This window comes from Dermacentor variabilis, chromosome 4 (assembly GCF_050947875.1).
Source record: "Dermacentor variabilis isolate Ectoservices chromosome 4, ASM5094787v1, whole genome shotgun sequence".
NCBI lineage: Eukaryota > Metazoa > Arthropoda > Arachnida > Ixodida > Ixodidae > Dermacentor > Dermacentor variabilis.
In genome coordinates, this window is record NC_134571.1 from 48,557,499 (window position 1) to 48,575,898 (window position 18,400).

At 40.6% G+C, this 18,400-nt stretch overlaps 1 protein-coding gene across 11 annotated transcripts in view; it reads right to left on the bottom strand.

The window, feature by feature from the left end:
* Nucleotides 1-18,400, bottom strand: part of ATP8A (ATPase phospholipid transporting 8A1) — a 122,335-nt gene that overhangs the window by 5,541 nt on the left and 98,394 nt on the right. For 5 of the 11 annotated variants that reach the window (XM_075688921.1, XM_075688920.1, XM_075688925.1 and 2 more), the window contains 4 exons: nt 17,018-17,125; nt 15,413-15,501; nt 13,935-14,036; nt 2,183-2,268 (listed from right to left, as the gene is read on the bottom strand). In XM_075688921.1, coding sequence (XP_075545036.1) covers nt 2,183-2,268; nt 13,935-14,036; nt 15,413-15,501; nt 17,018-17,125 — 385 coding nt within the window. The other 6 variants (XM_075688922.1, XM_075688928.1, XM_075688926.1 and 3 more) reach the window with 6 other exon arrangements.

The following is an 18,400-nucleotide window of genomic DNA, read 5'->3' on the forward strand; positions in this document are numbered from 1 at the left end:
TTCCTCGTTTTATACCCATGCCACACCTGACCATGAAAAGCAACAACCGTTAAAATCTGCGAACTCCACTAGCTCACAACTATGGGCATGGAGCCTGTGAAGTCAACATGATTGCTCGATTTTTGAGCATACACCTAGCATACACCTTGAAGATGCAAAGTAAAGTAGAAGCCAACTGAGATTGCATGATTTTAATGAGATGCTAAAGAAACACCAAATCATTTTAGACTGTAAAGTATTCCTTAAGAACCTTACATATGTTGTGGTAATAGGTTGATTACTAGTGGAAAACAAAGGCAAACTTCAATCTCTTTAATTTCGTGCTGGAACCCTAGCACTGGTACGTTAGTACAATGTCACAAATTTCAAGGTATCGTTTTGTATTTGGGCTTTATGGTGCTGTGTTACTGACACTTGCTAAGTTTGGTCTTTGACTCGTTTATGGTAAAATATAGTCTATATTGTGGTCCACAAGATAAGCTAGGAGCAAGTAGACGTAATCAAAATCCATAATGCCGTTGTCACCTGTTTCATTTTTGCTTCTATTCTGGCTTATACCAAGCCTCCTCTCACAGTTAACCGCGGCTTTTCAGTATTGCAATATGTTAATTCACCAATAGAACCCAACTTATTTGTCTCTTTAGTGTCCCTTTAATGGTCACTGCTTTTAATGGTCTCTTAAAGAACATGTGACAGGGCTGTGAAGGAACAGTAATGGCAAATGTTGTGTCCAGCTAGGGTTATGAATAACTACAAAGAAGATAATTACAAGAAATGTGCTGTCAAGTGTATGTAAAAACCCTGCAAGGTATGTCGTTTTCTTTTAGCCTAGGTAATGTAACCACGACATGTGAACTACATTGGAGTTTTAGGTAAAAGCATGTATGTGACATAAGTGTGCATGCAGAAGAGTCATTTCGCCAAGGCAACATACAAGCAATGCAAACAACAAGGCATGGCAGTTAGACTTCAATGTACGTAATGGCGGGGCCACATTCTGGAATGATCACTGCCGAAGATACTTCATATTCAATGTGATGTCTCAGTATAACAAATGGCTTTATGCATATCCACAACATTCCTGAAACTCATCCCATCAATACACACAAAGAAGATGGCTACTTGGCATCAAAATGTCAGCAGGAAGTGTGCCTGCCCACAAAATCTTCCACACTCAGTTAAGGACAAAGGTTTGTGGATCACAGCTACAAAGAAAACACCATGTTTATTTTTAGTGTAGGCAGGCACATTTGAATTTCATGAATTTCAAACTTTGTGAGAGTGGCAGAGTGCACCAACTTATTTCTGGCTCTGCACCTGGGCTTCGATGAAACTTGGCTGTTCATTGGCACCTATGGCACACAAGCTTTAGTCCCTAAATGTATGCTGAAAGCAATAGTTCCACGAATATGGCCCCCAAGGTAGCAGCAATCACCACAATCATTCATAATAATGTGTTATATTGAAGCAGTAGTGACAACATAATGCAAAGGAATTAGTATATCTTAAACTGCTGAGGCTCTAGTTGGGCATAAAACAGCAAGACAGCAGACACCAAAAAAAAAAAAACAACTGAGGAACTAATAATGATAGAGGAACATTAAAGAGAGATACTGAATCACTTTATGCTAGCAAAGCATTCTTTTCATTATCAATTTACATTTATTTAGCCAAAGGACATGGCTAATTAAGAGGTAATATAGGTCTGACACATCCATCTTTCAATCCACGGTAAATACAGTGTCAGTGACGTCAGTGTGATGTTATGGTTCTCACAGTATTTTCCCACATCCGGGCCATTTTCGAGAAGGAAACATTTTCAGAACCTCTCATACTGAGTATTTGATAACTTTAAATGCAAGCGTAATCATTCTTTATTCATAAGGCAATTGAATAGCCAGTTTTCATAACAAAATACCAAATGCGGACTGCTAAAATCGATGATGCCACCGTGAATTGGTGCAAAAATGAAGCGGCATTGCCTGTTAAAATATTTTTCAGGCTTACCAAACCTTTGCTCAGGGTAAATTATTCTGACAACTCTAGATGGGCACTTCACTATTCATACTCAATCTTACCATTTCTCTTTAATATCCCTCTAGACAATGTGTGAGTGAAGCTATACAAGAAAAGCAAGGTCTCCACTAAGGAAGCATGAGTAAAGCTTGGAAAGGACACACACGTTTTAGCTCCACTTCTATTGGTACATGTGCTGTGGTGACAGGCTTCATGAAGACATTCTTCAGCAGACGTGCAGTCTCTGTCAACCTGTATCAACAGAGGAAATTTGTGAAACTGTTTGTGTGGGACACGTTGTGAATTGTCGTCAGTTCTCCCCCCACCCCCCCACCCTCGAGTCAAAATGTACTAAATGCACCATAGATTGTTGAATTTTGTCTGAAAAATAGGCAAAAGGCTTGCAGAAAGAAAATCACATTTAACAGCCTTGAACTTATTCTATAGTGTAGCCCTCTTATATAGTTTATATATTTATATATAGTAACTACAATGCATAGAGAAGAGAGGTCATTTGTATAACGTTAAATACTTGATACAATAAGCATTCATTCCAATAAATTTATAAATGCAATGCAGCATATTAATCATTAAGATTCCACATATACATTCAGCCTTTGCTTTGCTTAAATACAGACAAATCCCCAAATGGTAGTTCTCTATGTGCAAATTTGTGTTTGCATATGCGTTGGGTGTAAATGTAGTAGTTAGGAGATGATTGCCAAAGGCTTGAAAAAAATTTATTGGGATGAATACAAACACACATTGATAATGCGAGGCCATGATATTGCTGGGCCCTGGTTACCAGCTAGCTCTAGGCTAACTTGCAGCCCTTAGAGTTTGAACCTATTACTTTACCTCGGCACTAACTCCCATTTCTCTGTTATGACGTACAAAAATACAGAAACAGTTTCATTAGTCAAGTTAGGGCACAATTTGGATGAAATTTATTGCACTATAGCCTGAGTTGAACTGCAGCAACTGATAGGAGTAGAATTCCAGCCTCTAGGCCTGCAAATATATTATGAGAATTCCGCGAAACACCTGTGTAAACTGCCTATCTAGTAAATTAAACTGCAGTCCAACAGCTGCGAGTTCCAGATGCCACTTTCTGAAATCTCTGGCCCATCAGTGAACATTCCTTCATTTAGAATGTGATCCAAAGGCAATGAATACAAAAAAAAAAGCAGCATACAGTACTCAAAACTGTGAACAATAACAGTTCTGAGGTCTGTTATGCAGGAGTTGGACCATGTGTGCAAAAAAGTAGCCTCAGAAGACGGTATGCAGTACTGTGAAACAAACCACTGGACACAGCATGCATAATAAAACTGGTTTCTCCTGCTTTGCAAGCAGCTGCATCATAGGCGAGCATAATAAGTGGATACTTGCTCATCAATACTTTCAGAGACTATGTACACTCACATTTGTGTTCATACTCATCATTCATAGCAAATTCCATGCATACTTACCAGCACCCACTCGTACTCAAATCCACTTTCACTCGCGTTCATACGTACCTCCACTTACACTTGCCGACAGTCAGTCATGCTTGTACTTATGCACTCTAAATCACTTATTGCTTATTGAACCTTTATGAGAACCCAGAAAACAGCTACAAGCCAGTTGAATCAACTCGGTCTGACCATGCTAAATTCAGGTAAATGTCACTTGAGAAAAATTCCTTGCAACATCAGCCCAGTTAAGTCCATTGTAATGTAATGGCCTTTCCCCAAGACATCCCATTTACCTCAGTCTTGCATTAATTAAGCCCACTCTACATCAGAAAACTTCCTTGTCTTATCGCTCTATCTAATCGTCTGCTACCGTCAACACCATTTATCTTTCCTTGGTACCCACACTGTTTATGGAACTGCTTATCTGCTCTATGCAATACATGACCAGCTAGACTCCAGTTCTTGCTAACATGAACTACAATATCATATAATTACATTCCCCAATATACACAGTGGTCTTCTTATCTTTTAATGTTGAATGCATCATTTATCTTTTTATCACTCATTGTTTTATCTTTAAAACCCTTGAAGTCGTTCAAGGAATGTAGCAGCAGAAATTGCAAAGCACAGACACAGAAAGGAACAAACAGATATGGACATAGTTGCCATAACAGACGTGGATCAGCTATGTCCAAGTCTGTTCTTTCCTCTCTGTGTCCGTGTTCTACAACTTCAGCTGCTACTATCCTCGAAGAATGAACCAACTAGCTCAGTTAAACACCCTTTTAAAAGACCCTTTAGGTATTTTTGCTAGCCTCCAAGTTTCAGCCCCATAGGTTCCTACTACAAGAATACTGGTTTGTAGTGAAACCTGGTTATTTGGTTGCCTTACAAGTTGAATGTTCTCTCAAACATATGAAGTCTGGCGTACTCAACAACTATGGAGGCCATCCTGCCTATGATTGCCATCATGTGTTACTATTAGAACAACTGGGCAGACAGAATTAACAAATTAATCTCGCACAAAACTGCTACATCAGTTAGGTAAGAAAGTCCAGTGAAAATCCTCTTAATTAATAGTACACTGTACAGCTGAATTGTATTAGTTGTCTGCCCTAGACTTCTTACCAGCCGTGTGCCCCAGAGAATTTCAATACCCAATTAAGTTGTACAGCTGCGATTCCAGACTTTCAAGTATTGCAACTGTAAGCAATACCTTAAGAAAACCTAACAGACCCAAAATAAGTGAATTTGCACTTCTAACTTAGAATACAGATGAAAAAGTTGCAGACATGATGGTTTTCTTCTTAAAAGAAACTTTAGCTTAGAACCAACACTTATATTGGTGTTCAAGTTCATGTGTGAAATGCATCAACACTCTTATCAGGCAACTGATGAACCAGTCTAAATATAAATGTCATATAGATGTATTAAAGTCTAGCAAGTGTTCAGCCAGATATATTTTAGTCTCACAGTCTTTCTGCAAAAGTCCCCCCCCCCCCTTCACCCCTAAAAAAAAAATCTGCATATTTTGAAAGGGAGAGATCGCCAAGTATCTATTAAAGCACTTAAAGAAGCCAAATCTACATTGGTTTACAGTTCACATATTTATTACCACTTTATGCAAGTTTTGCAAAAGTCATATAAACTAAACAGTATTTTTAAGAGCAATGTATTAATACACTGATCTGCCCACCAATTTTATAAAATGTGGAGTTTAAGAAATTGTGATATCTGCTCCTGTTGCAAGATTGCAGCAGCACATTTAACTGTACACCTTACTTTGCTGTAATCTAGAGTTTATAGCCTTTTGACTCGATGTTTCAATTTTGTTTTCTTTTTTTAATTTGACAATATTGGGGAAAAAATTTTGCAGATGGAAACAAGAAAGAAATGTGCAAGCTGCCACTACAATTTATTTTGATTTTTCAGCGCTTTCATGCTCAAATTTATTCAGCAATGAAAAAAATAAAGCAAACACTTCTGTGTTTCATATTTAGACGTGTACAGCTTGAGGTAAAGCTTCATTATGTGGGTGCACGGTGCATATTACGCTTGGAAGCTTAAAGCAATATCAGCGAACTTTTTTCTGGCCAATGAATGAACAAGAATCGCCACAGAAAGCTGTTGGTGACTGTTTATTGCAAAAATTTTCAATGACGAAAATAATCACGGGAATGAACACAAAACAAGTCTTTGGTGTAAAACTGAAGCAAGGGCATTTTGCACACAACTCCAGCTGATGTGCCAAAACAAATGGTGCAGCATGCAGAAGCTAATTCAGTGCAAAAAAACGTACAGCACATGCAAGTTGCCAAGCATGAATTGAAACATAGAGCACAATTTTCAGATTGGGTTTTTGCTTTCTCTGTACACGTGCAACAGGCAATTCAATAAAGATGAGCATCCATGTGCACCAGTGGATGGCGGCATAGAACTACGCAGTTTAATACTGAGCACCAAAGATATGCCACGTGGTTGGAATGTTATCATCAGGAGCACTCAATAATGAATAATATGCTTTCAATACAGAATCTCTTCAAGCCTCTGTCGTTGCTACATGCTACACGTACTGGCTGGTGTCTAATAATGGAGTGTTATGCCTTGTCCACATACATATTATGCTTCATGAAATAAAAGTTTACCAGAGACGCGGACAGCAGTATCAAAGCAGAAAGGGACGTCTTGCAATGCCCTGTTCAAACCACAATCCACAATATGCTAGAGACATTCTTGTGTCACATGGATGTATTCTTCAAAGCATTGATATGTTGACAGTTATGTTGCAGTCAATGTTTTACATAAGAAGTTAAGTAGAATGTGGTTTGTCTTTGAAATAATGGCTGTGTCTTCTCTAGTCAAACTCTGCACCACAAGATGGCCCTAGCAACTGGCTGCTTGTCTATGCATCCAATAACACTGTATGGCAATACAGTTGAACCTGAAGTATAAATAAAAAAATATTTCTTGCTGATGTCAACCTGCAACGGCTTAGAACAAATATCAGGCACAACACTAATATTTTCATGTTGAATGAAACTTCAATATAACAACGTTCGATTGCGTCGTTTACAGCGAGGCTTAGCTCTCCAAGGGCAACACATCCTCACAATCTAAGAAAGGTACCACATCCTTCTTGAGCAATGTTCATCTTGAAAGGCACAGTTTACATCCTGTGGGCACTTCAAGTTCATCAAATGAGTCTCATCTGAAGAAGAACACGTCTTTCATGCTGTTCAACGTGTCATACCCCACTACACAAACATATTCAAAACAAAATTTGCGCGACGGTAACGCCCTCACAACTTTTGAGTATCTTTCAGAGTAACAAATTCTGCAATATGCCACAGTAGGACTTGTCCAATTAGGCTGAATAGTTCAGATGAGTTGCTGCCTTATGGGAATGGCTCACAATTTCATACCTTTGATAAACTGCACCTGTGGTCGTTTATAAAAGGCCAAGAAATCTACAGTTGTTGATCAACATAGTTACAAATTAAAGGGCCCCTGAAACGGTTCGGACAAATTTTGTAGACGCGTAGGGTACAGCTAAAGTTAATCATTCGCACCGCAATTTGTGTGAAATGTCTCATATTAAGAGAGCTACGGACGATTACAAGTTACCTTCCTTCATAGTCATGCATTTTCTCCTCAACTCGTTCGCCAAGTGATCGGGGCTAAGCTCTGCCTTCATTGGCTCTGCGTCATGATGGCGCGTCGTGTCGTCGACTTCGGGTTCTCTAGGAGCGAGCACGCGAAGCCTCTCCACACTCTCCGCCAGCTGCTTGGCAGTCGACCCCAAGCGAGAACTATCGAAGCAGCGTGCGTTGCAAGCATTCTGTCGCAGTGCCGAACGTGTCTGGTATTCCGGTAACGACAGGCGAGCTGGACGTTTTGACGGAACGGTGAAGGCATAAACTCAAGCTGATGAAGGAACTTTAGCGTAGACGTACGTGAGCTGCCTGATCGGTCTTTCATTGGTCCAGTCACCCATTGGCGCAGAGCTTAACCAGCCAAACAAAGAGCTAATATTGCTCTAACCAAGTGCAAAACATTTTAAACATTTACAAAAGCACCGTGTTAATGATTACACTCCTGCGAAAAATTTACGCCAGCAGCAAAGAAGAATACTTTTCGTTACTGCTACTGTGTGTGGGTGGGCTATGTGCTACCAGGTGGGTGCTCCGTGCAGACCATTCACATTTGCAATGGCCAGGCCCTGTCCCCTTGCACGTGTGTTTACCCTCATACCAGACTAGCGAAATGCTTTTGCGTTACTAATCTTCCGGTGTAAGGTAACAACCGCAAACGCGCAAGTCCTGGCACCGATCGGATAGCGGCAGTCCGATACGTTGCAGCCAGTCCTCTGGTCTGCTGCCTTGCAAAGGGACACGATGTCACAGCTTGACATAATGCCAGCAGTCCACAATGCAACAAAGTCGAATCATAGTGCTCGCGAAAAGACTGAGACCGACTCTGACCGCGGAGCTCTCGTCAAAATGGAGCACGCTGTAACACAAGCAGGCGACGCTTGCTGTGTGCTGGAAGTGCTTAAGTGTAGTGAGAAATTGTTCTTGTGCATTCTCTTTCTGTTACTTTCTTTTTATAGAAACAAATCAACTCACATTCCAACATTTATGAACATCATTTGTTCACCATAAAGGTGGAAAAATTATCGATGGTGCGCCCTGGGCAGCCAATCGGATAGCTTGCCCTACTGACGTCAATTGGGTGATTTACGTCATATGGGAAGGGGTGGCTAAAAATTCCGCCGAGCAGTGTGCTGCAATCGGCAGCTATGCACATTTTTTAAACCTTATAATAAATTACACGCTTTACGCGGAGCACTTAGATGCAACCAGTTAATGATCAGAAAGACCTACTCTAACCACTCAGTACATTTGTATAAAATCGTCAAAATCGTTTCAGGGTCCCTTTAAGCACAGTCGTGCTGACCATTATATACTATTCATTCCTTGTACCACGTATGCACAGCTCTTTTGCTATAACAGCTATGTCAATCATTAGCAGGCTGAAAAACAATATTACAAAATGCACTTGCAAACACGTCCCTTGCAAGATAAATTTTATTTTACAGAGGCTGCGTGCTTAAAAAATGATGCTGTGACTCCACCATTCCCATTTGTATAAAAATTTTCTCACAATTTGGAGTATTCAAGAAACCAGTGTAGCTTGTTTGTTATCAGGCTAATGAGTGAAATTCCGTTATCTGTGGCACTGCATCTTCCCTGCATCAAAAATGAAAGACATGGTTTTAAAACCTCAGTTAGTGTTTAGACATTGATAATGTTGCACACATGCCTTCCTGGCACTAAACACCCTTTAAAACAGTGCCTGAAACATTCAACTCGGATGTGCAGAATATATTTTGTAGCTGCACTTCTAGAGGCCAATTTTTATATATTTATATCAAGTCAAAATCATTCAGCATGTCTGACAGGTTTGTGCTACAGAATACTGACAAATATCTGTACAGAAATTGCATTTAAATGTATATCACCTTTCTCTACTTAGGGATTGTGGTCTCAATATAGTTGTAATACCACTAGAGAGAATAAACAGCTCTTATGTTTGCAGAAACTTTCGGGAAACATACAACCTCAGTGTAGAGAATAAAACAGACAAAACAAGCGCAACCTCTGGGGAGCCAACGCAGCAGCCACGGCCTTTCGCCGTGGCGGCTCACAACACGGAGTGGTCAAAAAACGGAGCTATAAACCACACATATCACAGACTCAAAAGTTCTCAGGCACAGAATGGCGGTGTTGTGTTGTCACGAAGCAGCGCACGTGCAAGGTGGGAGGAGGAAGCACAGCCATATCAGAGCCGGGTTTCTGCAGCTTCCAGCACTTGTCTGTTCTCATACACGATGCACTGGGGGACGTGGGAGGCACTGGGGGAAGGGAGGGTTGGTGGCAAGAAAACAAAAAAAGGGAGGGAACCAAATGCAAAACTAAAAACAGAACAGTGAAAGGAGGGAACGGACAGCACAACACCACACATCAAGGTGCTTTTCAACACTGCATGCAACAATGTTGCCAGCTCCTTGGCCTGCTAAGAAGCCTCATGAATTAAGAGAGTGCCAAGACACAAAAGATTACTTGAATTGCGGTACCTACACACCCAATACACTTGCAAAATTTACATGCTAGATGCTGACATACAAACATTACTTTTTTTTTTTTATGAACATCCCTATGGCAGCTACAGTGCTCACTTTTGGACAGTCATTTGAGAAGGTCCTTTCAATTTTGTGAAATGTGATGCCATGTGCAACCCACCTTACTGGAGTGACAGTTATTCTACCAATGGCTTAGCTAATCAACCCACATTGAAAGTTGATATCCAAAATTAATCAATAAAGAATACAGCCATTATGCTGCCTGCAGCCTACAAAGACCACACACACACACACACACACACACACACACACACACACACACACACACACACACACACACACACACACACACACGCACGCACGCACACACACACACACGTACACACACACTAATTTTGCTGCTATTAAACACACATAGAAAACTGCGTGCAACGGCTTACAGTTTTTAATTGGCAATAGCTAACAAAAGGATGTTTGACATATAAGACAGTTTTAAAAACCTTTCAGTAAATGTATTGCGGTTTACAACATTCATCAGAGATGTTGATGGCAGCATCAGTGCTGGTAGTGCGACCTTGTTATGTTTTATTCAACTACAACGCCTGAGAAACATTCTTGTGTTGAGTTGTAGTTTTTGCAGAATGGGAAAGAAAAAAAATGCACTATATGCCAATCACTGTTGCTACCCACGTCTTTGCACCGGCAGACAGGCAGAACTGGGTCGTCACAATTAATGTTCTGTGTGCTCTAGTTGATGTCGGCATCATGAAAGATGGCACAGACAATACAGTTGTCTGTCTCTCCAGTGTGCTAGTGACTTCAAACATAACAGATGACAGGAATACAAGCTTTACATACAAGCTATATGGCTGCATAAAAGCACATTGATGTGGCGGCGTGACCATCTTGCTGAAACCATGCAGTGGGTATCATGCTATTTAGCAATGCTGTTTAATTAGACAAAAGACAGGACATTTGTTATTACTGCTCTCCTGTGATTAGTAATACTGAGGACAACGACAAAAGAAAAACAGCATGCAAGTATTATAACCACTTATACAACTAAGCAATGGTATGTTTCAAGAAAAAAAAAGATTACTGCTACAATTAAGTTTCATATTGCAACCATTTCTGGCCATACAGATACTTTTATTTTACCAGATCAACAAGCCGTCTAATCGCCATGAAATTGGCACAATCACTAAGGATATTGCACAGCCACAGGTACACAATCTACGGGTACAGCTGAGAACCAATTTCTCCGACTTCAATTTTTTCCGATATGCTCAATTATACGAACTTTTATCGTGACACAAACATAAATGACATATATATGCAACTGCACATTAAGTACAACATACCATATAGCATGACATATGCAGGCACCTTGTGTATAATTACGGCCAAAAATTCACAATGGCCATGCAGCGGTCCAATAACTTTTTTTTCTTATAATCTGTTCAGTAATTCACGTGTACCAGGTTACAAATACCACTTGTATAAACATGGAGCAGGAAGCTAAATTTCATGTGGCAGGGAAATTTTTGAGCCTTCAAGTGTTTATGGCCGCATGGAGATTTGGCAATAGGCCCAATGCTACAGCAGGAAATTTCCAATCACTAACGTGCTCTTGAAAATAATTATGAATGTTGCCTTTGAGCTATACGAACAACAAATTGTACATTGGCAGGCAGGCCAGCAGCGCTAGATATCAAAAGATTGTAAACATGTTTGGCTGGTGCGGTAGCCGTTTCAGAGATGGTAGTCCATTCATTTGCGGCTAAAGACCAGCAGCAGGTAAGCCTGCGTGCTTAGAATAAGGATGAGTTTTATCCTCATGAGATGCATGACGACAAAACTACATCATCATGAGCTCCCAACCAATTTTTGGTTCATCGGCACGGCACAGTCAGAAAGTTTTCTTGCAACCTCCCGATGCTGTTGCATAGTAACGTGCGTCGGGCTTGGCATTGAGCAAATGTTTAGCCATCTTAGAGTACATAATATCACACTTTGTGCAAAACAGACTTGTAAGCATATCTGTGAGCTTTCTGGTGGCTGAAGTAGAATGCACCCTTCCTTGCACTAAATTCCTTTCTTTTGGACTGCTACATTTTGGGGAGCCCTTTTGCGGTCAGTCCGCTTCGAATTCGAAAAATATATCAGTGACTGTACTTACTATCACAGTAAAGTTTCAGGTAGTGAAAGTTACTTGCGTGGATGAAAAGCAGGTGCCTTACTTTGTGGCAAGCAAGGTAGCTGCTCTTCATGGACAAAAAACTTGAACAGGTGCTAAGTAGAAAAGGGCCAGAAGGCTAAGTGTTCACAAGAACAGTTATGCACATGGGGATGAATTCATAAGATTCAATGGAATTATGATAACGTATTTATGATATCCATACACATGAAGTAGCTAAGCAAAAATTAAATATGGCATGCTGCTAATGCCTAATGCAAACATCAAAAAAGACAAACGACCACATAAATATCGCACGAGAAGTGTGCAAGTGATCTTTGTGTGCAAGAACAAAATTTGAAAACATGAAAACAAAGGGGCATTAAAAGGTGCTATGTGATGAGAGTTGCCCACCATGCAAAACCTACGCACAAAAAAAAAACTGCCAAGCCCAAGCCATAGCAGCGCAAATGAAGACACTTAAAATGCCTTTAGTTTACACACGAAGCAGCTGGTTCAGCACATCTTGAGAACAGAGTACACTGTTTAATAAATCACAGATAACGCATGCTTGCTTCATTAACTTCAATCGACATTTCACGTGCATCCCAAGCAAGTCAAAGCTGCCTTGTACATGCTATGAGAAAAAAAGAAAAAAAAAATGTGAGGAAAGTTACATGACAACATTACACGTAATGCAACCACATGATTACATGGTCATTCCAACGATGTGCATGTACAAAGACAGCAATGCCACGAAAAAGTGTAAAGACTTGTCGCTTGAAGGTGTTTTACAGCTGGTAAAGTCCACGAGTGGTGCAAAAGTTCACAATGATAGTTCATGCGAAAAAAAAAAAAGAAGAAGAAGAGTTCAGCACAAGATGTGCGGCACACTTGCGCATGCTTCAGCCAAGGTTGCCTTCTTGCGAGGAGGGAATCAAGCTGGAATATTGAGACACTGCTAATTAGGTGCAAATAGTTTTGGCATGCCAAAAGCGGTGGTACGTGAGCAGAAGTACTCGGGAGTAGAAAGCAACAGATATTTACTGCCATGCATGCAACAGCAGGTACTGAGGATGTAGAGAGGCCTCTTTAAGGCAGCAAAGCAGCTTATTGAGCTCACACAGACAGCAGTTAAGAAGAAGCTCTAGCTTTAAGGCTTAGCTCCTCCCCCAACCTTACTCTAAATGAAAAAGTTCCATATTCCCCTCTATTTCCCCGCACAAATTCCCCCCTGTTTTTTACGTTTCCTTATCGAATCAATGAGAAGGAGTGCAGTGCTCTTATCAGAAAGATGTTGAAGCAATCTGAGTAAAATATTCTGCATTAAAACAAATGCAACTCTTACAACTGCAGGAAGCAGAATGTTGCATTGAGTTCTGAAATGCTTTTAAACATTTTAAAGAATTCAAGAATTTCAAGATCTTGAAATTAACAACTCATCAACTTGCCAATCTGTAGGTACTTATAAATGAAAATAAATATCAAAAGGGGTCTGTAAACTACTACCAACAGAGCATCTAATGCAAGCAATGCCAATGTGTTGCACTTGTGACTGTGCAAGCTTTTCGAAGGCTCGTGCCATGAAAGTTGGTGGCTGATTAAATGACATAAGATTTGTTCACTCTGAAAATCTTAAATGCCTAAATCCATATTCTTGTTCTTAAGCTACCGAAATAAGACTTTTAAATGCAGAAGGTTTGATAAAAGCAGCCCAGCTGTTATCTTGCTATCATATTTCACTCCATCGATAGGAATAGGAAAATATGGAAATAAAACCCACTTAAAACATACCCTTAAGTATTAAAGCAATCCTATTCAATTTCCTGGTGTGAAAAGAGCCCTGACAACACCTCCTATGATAAATAAAAAAATTTACTGACTATCTGTTCCTATGTTGCAATAGCTCCTTCTAAACATACTTCCATTCTTCTTGGACACTACAAGGCCATGTGGAAGCAGCAACAGCAAACTAAATGTACAGCTTACATTATTCTAAGCTTTCTCAATGCTGAGTTATTGGGTTAAATCATACGCAACATCATTCTATCCACACATACATCAGCGCATTGCATTTTGCTTGGTTTCTACTGCACTTTATGTCTTGGGAATAAGCGAGCAGAGAGGAAACAAGCATACATACTTCTGCTTGGTTCCTTGGAGGATTACAGGGCCAGGGTCAGAATGGGTAATCTCACTTTCTCTCACAGCTTCGGTTAAAGACTTGAAACATGATCGCCTAATACTGAAAGTAAAGAAAGGCTAGGATGTTGAGTCTCGTTGGTGAAGCAGGTTTAAGGCATTTCACCTGCGAGTGTCACACCAAGAACATAAAGCATATGAGAGCAAACAGGGTGGAAACGGCTTCATTTTAGTACTAATAATTTGACAAAGTTTTTTTGACCAATATTACGAATGGCTTGTAACGCGAGACAAAACACAAAAAAAGATGAGGACAGCACCTTTACTCGTCTTCTTTTATTTTATTTATTTATTTATTTATTTATTTATTTATTTCATAATACCCTTAAAGGCCCCCGAAGGGGTATTAGATAGGGGGAATGGATACCTGAAAAAATACGAGCTTTGCGCGTTACTGGAAAAAAATCTAAGTACACAAAAGTTATACAAAAGTTATAAAAAAGTATGATGTCTAGCAAAATACACAAGTAAAACAATATACAGAATACATTGGTCAAGTGAAATTCAGAGAGAAAATACAAAACTCACTGAGAAAACAAATTAAGGGCATTAAATAGGTACAGTGTAAAAGAAGTAAAACGGGGGAGATGTTGCTCGAAACTGCGTCAGTTGTCACCTTACCAAATTAATAAGACTAGGGAATGTGTTTTGTCTCGTCTTACATGCTTGTCATAATAATGCAGAACCAACTTGCGTAAAGCCACATCTTGTTTTATTCAGATCTTGCCATTTCGTCAGCATAATGGTATGCTGGTTTGCACGAACGAGATATTAATATATAAAGTCAAAAGTTGGCATGACATGGCCAAAACCAGGCAGCATTTGCTTAAACTTGTTTCTGGCATGCTGAGACCTCATAGGCAAGATAGTATCGCAAGTGAAGAGGTATTTAAATGCTGGCTGTGAAACACCAACTGAACCTTACTGTGTTCGCATACACCTCACCAAGCTGGTCGGGCTAAGTCAACCTACCACGTCCAGAAGAATTTAACTCCAGCTCACATGAGAATCGCTCAGTGTGACTGGCTTGAATTTACACAGTTCTGATAGGCAACTTCAGCCTGTCAGAACTGTCAGTTCAGCCTTACAGGCCAGTGTTTTAAAAGCTAGCCAGTCATGTTAGTTTAAGCAAGCACCCTAAATGTAAACTACATAGGTAAACAGCTTTCCAGCTGCCAAAACTGCCAAACATTTAATTCGTGCAATACGGCACAGATGGCCAGGCATGCAAAACACAAACGCATGAGAATGGAAAAAGCAACACAAATATCCCTTTCGTTCCTCTCATGTCTGTGTTTTGCCCTACTGATGGTCCGTGCCACATACCCCTACCAACAACCTCAGCTCTCGGTTATCCGTCCAACATGTTGCACGCAGGAGGGAGCACTCAATTAATAAATGAAGGTTGCCAGCACTCACACAATGACAATGACATCTGCCAGCAGTGCCATGAAGGGAATTATCACGAGGCCCATCCAGAAGATCCCAGACGAGAAGATCATGATGTGCTGCAAAGGAATGGCAGCACTGTCCACACTCCTGCTCAAATTCCAAAGTGAATTGTTACTCGGCCAGTTATCGTTTAAGTCTGCCTTCTAACTGTAAGTTCCAGCGCACTTTTTTCTGATGTGAAACATCTTTAAGAATGGTCAGAGAGGGTCGCATGCTAAAAGTGCATGTAATCAAAACATGTTATAGCATTATCGCTTATATCTCTGCAATCATACTACCCATGTATCTTAACTTTGGCATCGTTGTGTAGAGAAAAGAAGCCATTACTCGATCATGCATGTGCTGTAATCACAGCTATATTTGGCCTATCACTCGGCATTTAGAGAGGCGTAGGTTAGCAGTGCATTTGTTGAGCCTGGCAGGAGTGATCACGCTTGAGAGAACTCATGCAGCCGTAGCAGGTATAATCTAGCAAACTCAAGCCTGTGCTCGTCAGGAGTTATAATATCTACAAATGTGCAAATTTTTTTTTTGTAGAAATTTCATGCTTGTTCAATTATGGTGCCCCCGTGTTCAACATGCAGAATTCAGAAATAGCGTGAAGAGACTTGGGCAGCAAGATCGAGGGATGGCAATTCGCACTCACCACCTTTTACCACGGTGAGCCCAATATGAATAGGGAGCAAGTACAGTTGCAAGATTACACCATAGGACCCCTACTAGCTGTATCTTAAGTTAAGCATTTAAGCTTTCTAATGAATGATTAGCTCTCATGTGCTTTGTTTTGGTATCACTTAGTAGAGGAAAGAAGCCATTAATCAATCATGCATGTGTTGGGTGTGCAGATGGCCAATATATGCATGATCCAATCGGAGGTAAATTTAGCCTCACACATGACATGCAGAGAGGTGCAGCTTGGCAGTATGTTTGTGCATCCAAGAAAAAATGGTCACAATTGAGTGAGCTCGCTATGCCATAATAGGTATAATTTATCAAACTAAACTAGTGATAATGAGGAATTGTAAGGCCTACAAGTGCACAAATTGTTGCAGAAATTTCATGCTGGGCTATGGGCCCAGCATGACCCCAGTGCCCAAACAACCTCTGCAAAACAAGCTGCCCCACAACAAATAGAAAGTGACTATGATTACAAATTTAGACCGTAAGACCCTCACTAGCTGTAACATAAGTTAGGCATGTAAGCTTACTAATACATGAATAAATGTAACTTGAGTACGTATTTGGTATTTGGTCATGTCGCTTCTTTACCCTTGTGCCCATGCACCTAGTGGCATAGCCAGAAATCCTTTTTTGGGGGAGGGGGAGGGATGTTGCATGTGTCCGGCGTGCCACCTCCTGGCTACACCACTGCAGACACACTCTGCAGCCCGCACAAGACGTTTCCCATACCCCACTGTGGCTGGGTCCCTGATACAGCCTACCATTGTTTTTTTTGTTCGTCTAATAATGATAACATACACAGAACTAACAGTTACTGTGCTAGGACAGGCCACTTCCAAGGCTACCATTAAGACAAGATGATGTTCAAAACTGCGTCGCTTCTATACGCACCATGCCAGCCATGTCTGGAGCGATGGGCAGCACTGGCCATATGTTGCAGTAGATGAGTAGGAACACTATCCACATGCCGATGCTTCCCCAGATGGCCATGTGCACAGGCTTGCAAAAAAGAAAAAAAAAGGGGGGGGGGGGGGGTTGGTTACTGCAAGAAACCTGTCAACCATGCAGATTCACCATGCAGTAGACAAGGAAGGAAGACAGGTATGCTTAAAGGGACACTAGACAACATTAATTTATGCTAGTCACACAATATTTCAAAGCCTGAATTAACAGTTCTTTGATGAAAAAAAGAAGGGTTAGTTACTATAAGAGAGAACGAAGGTCAAACTTTCCTTTTTGATGTGCCTCCCTCCAGCACAATGTGGCAAGGTAGCATTAATTCTTCATTTGGAAATAGAATTGGCCAGAGTGCATTTCCTTTCAGATTCAAATGCAATGTAATTGTCCTTTTGTTACCACGATTATTTGCCGCTGATAAATGGGTCGTGAGATACTATCACAAGCTAGTTTGACATTTTGAGGTGTCAATGCTGTCTCTCCTTTGTGCATAATTTTCTTGTTTAGAGGAAGCTCTTGGGGGCTCCCATCTAAATACATGGGAACAAAGAAGCCATTTTTACTGGAAACCACTACACCTAATTTAATGAAATTTCTTGTATTTAAAAGAAAAAGTTAGAATCTAGCAAATGTAACAAGCAGATTTTTTATCTAGGTTGTCAATTTTTAATAAGAATTGTTAAAATTTCAAAATACAGTTGACCCCCTTATAACAATATTCAAGTGCCATGAAAATTCCATTGTTATGGTTAACTGATAATTGTTATAACCGGGTTGCATGAAAAAAAAAAAAAAGCAAAATGGGAGGGCGGCAGAGCTGTTGTGAGAAAATTATAATGGCAGAGAGGTCAGTGCCCCTCCCCACTACCTTCCTCCATCCTGCTGTTTATTGTGTTGGCTAGCGAACAATCTGGGAGCAGCGCAGCAGGCGCGATCCACTTGGTTTCGGAAGCTGGTGTGGCATAGAGCTATGGGCGCAGCCCATTCATGTTCGGAGGGGTGGAAAAGCGAAGGTAGAGAGCCGCGCAAGGCTGGCAATGCGGAGGAGGCTAGAAAATAGTGTGGGGTGGCACGCAGTGGCTCGAATTTCCTTTTCCTTTTTAAGGATTTCGCATTACCTTTCGGCGCGGACACCCAGCAGCCAGACTTCATCATTATAACTGATAACGCAGCATGGGGGCATTGTACTAAGTGGGTTATATCATCATAGGAAACATACAAAAGTTGATGGTACAGCAGCTTCTCATTGTTATAACTGTTATATTGTTAAAACCGGTATCATTATAAGCGGGTTCAACTGTATCGATAAACAAAACT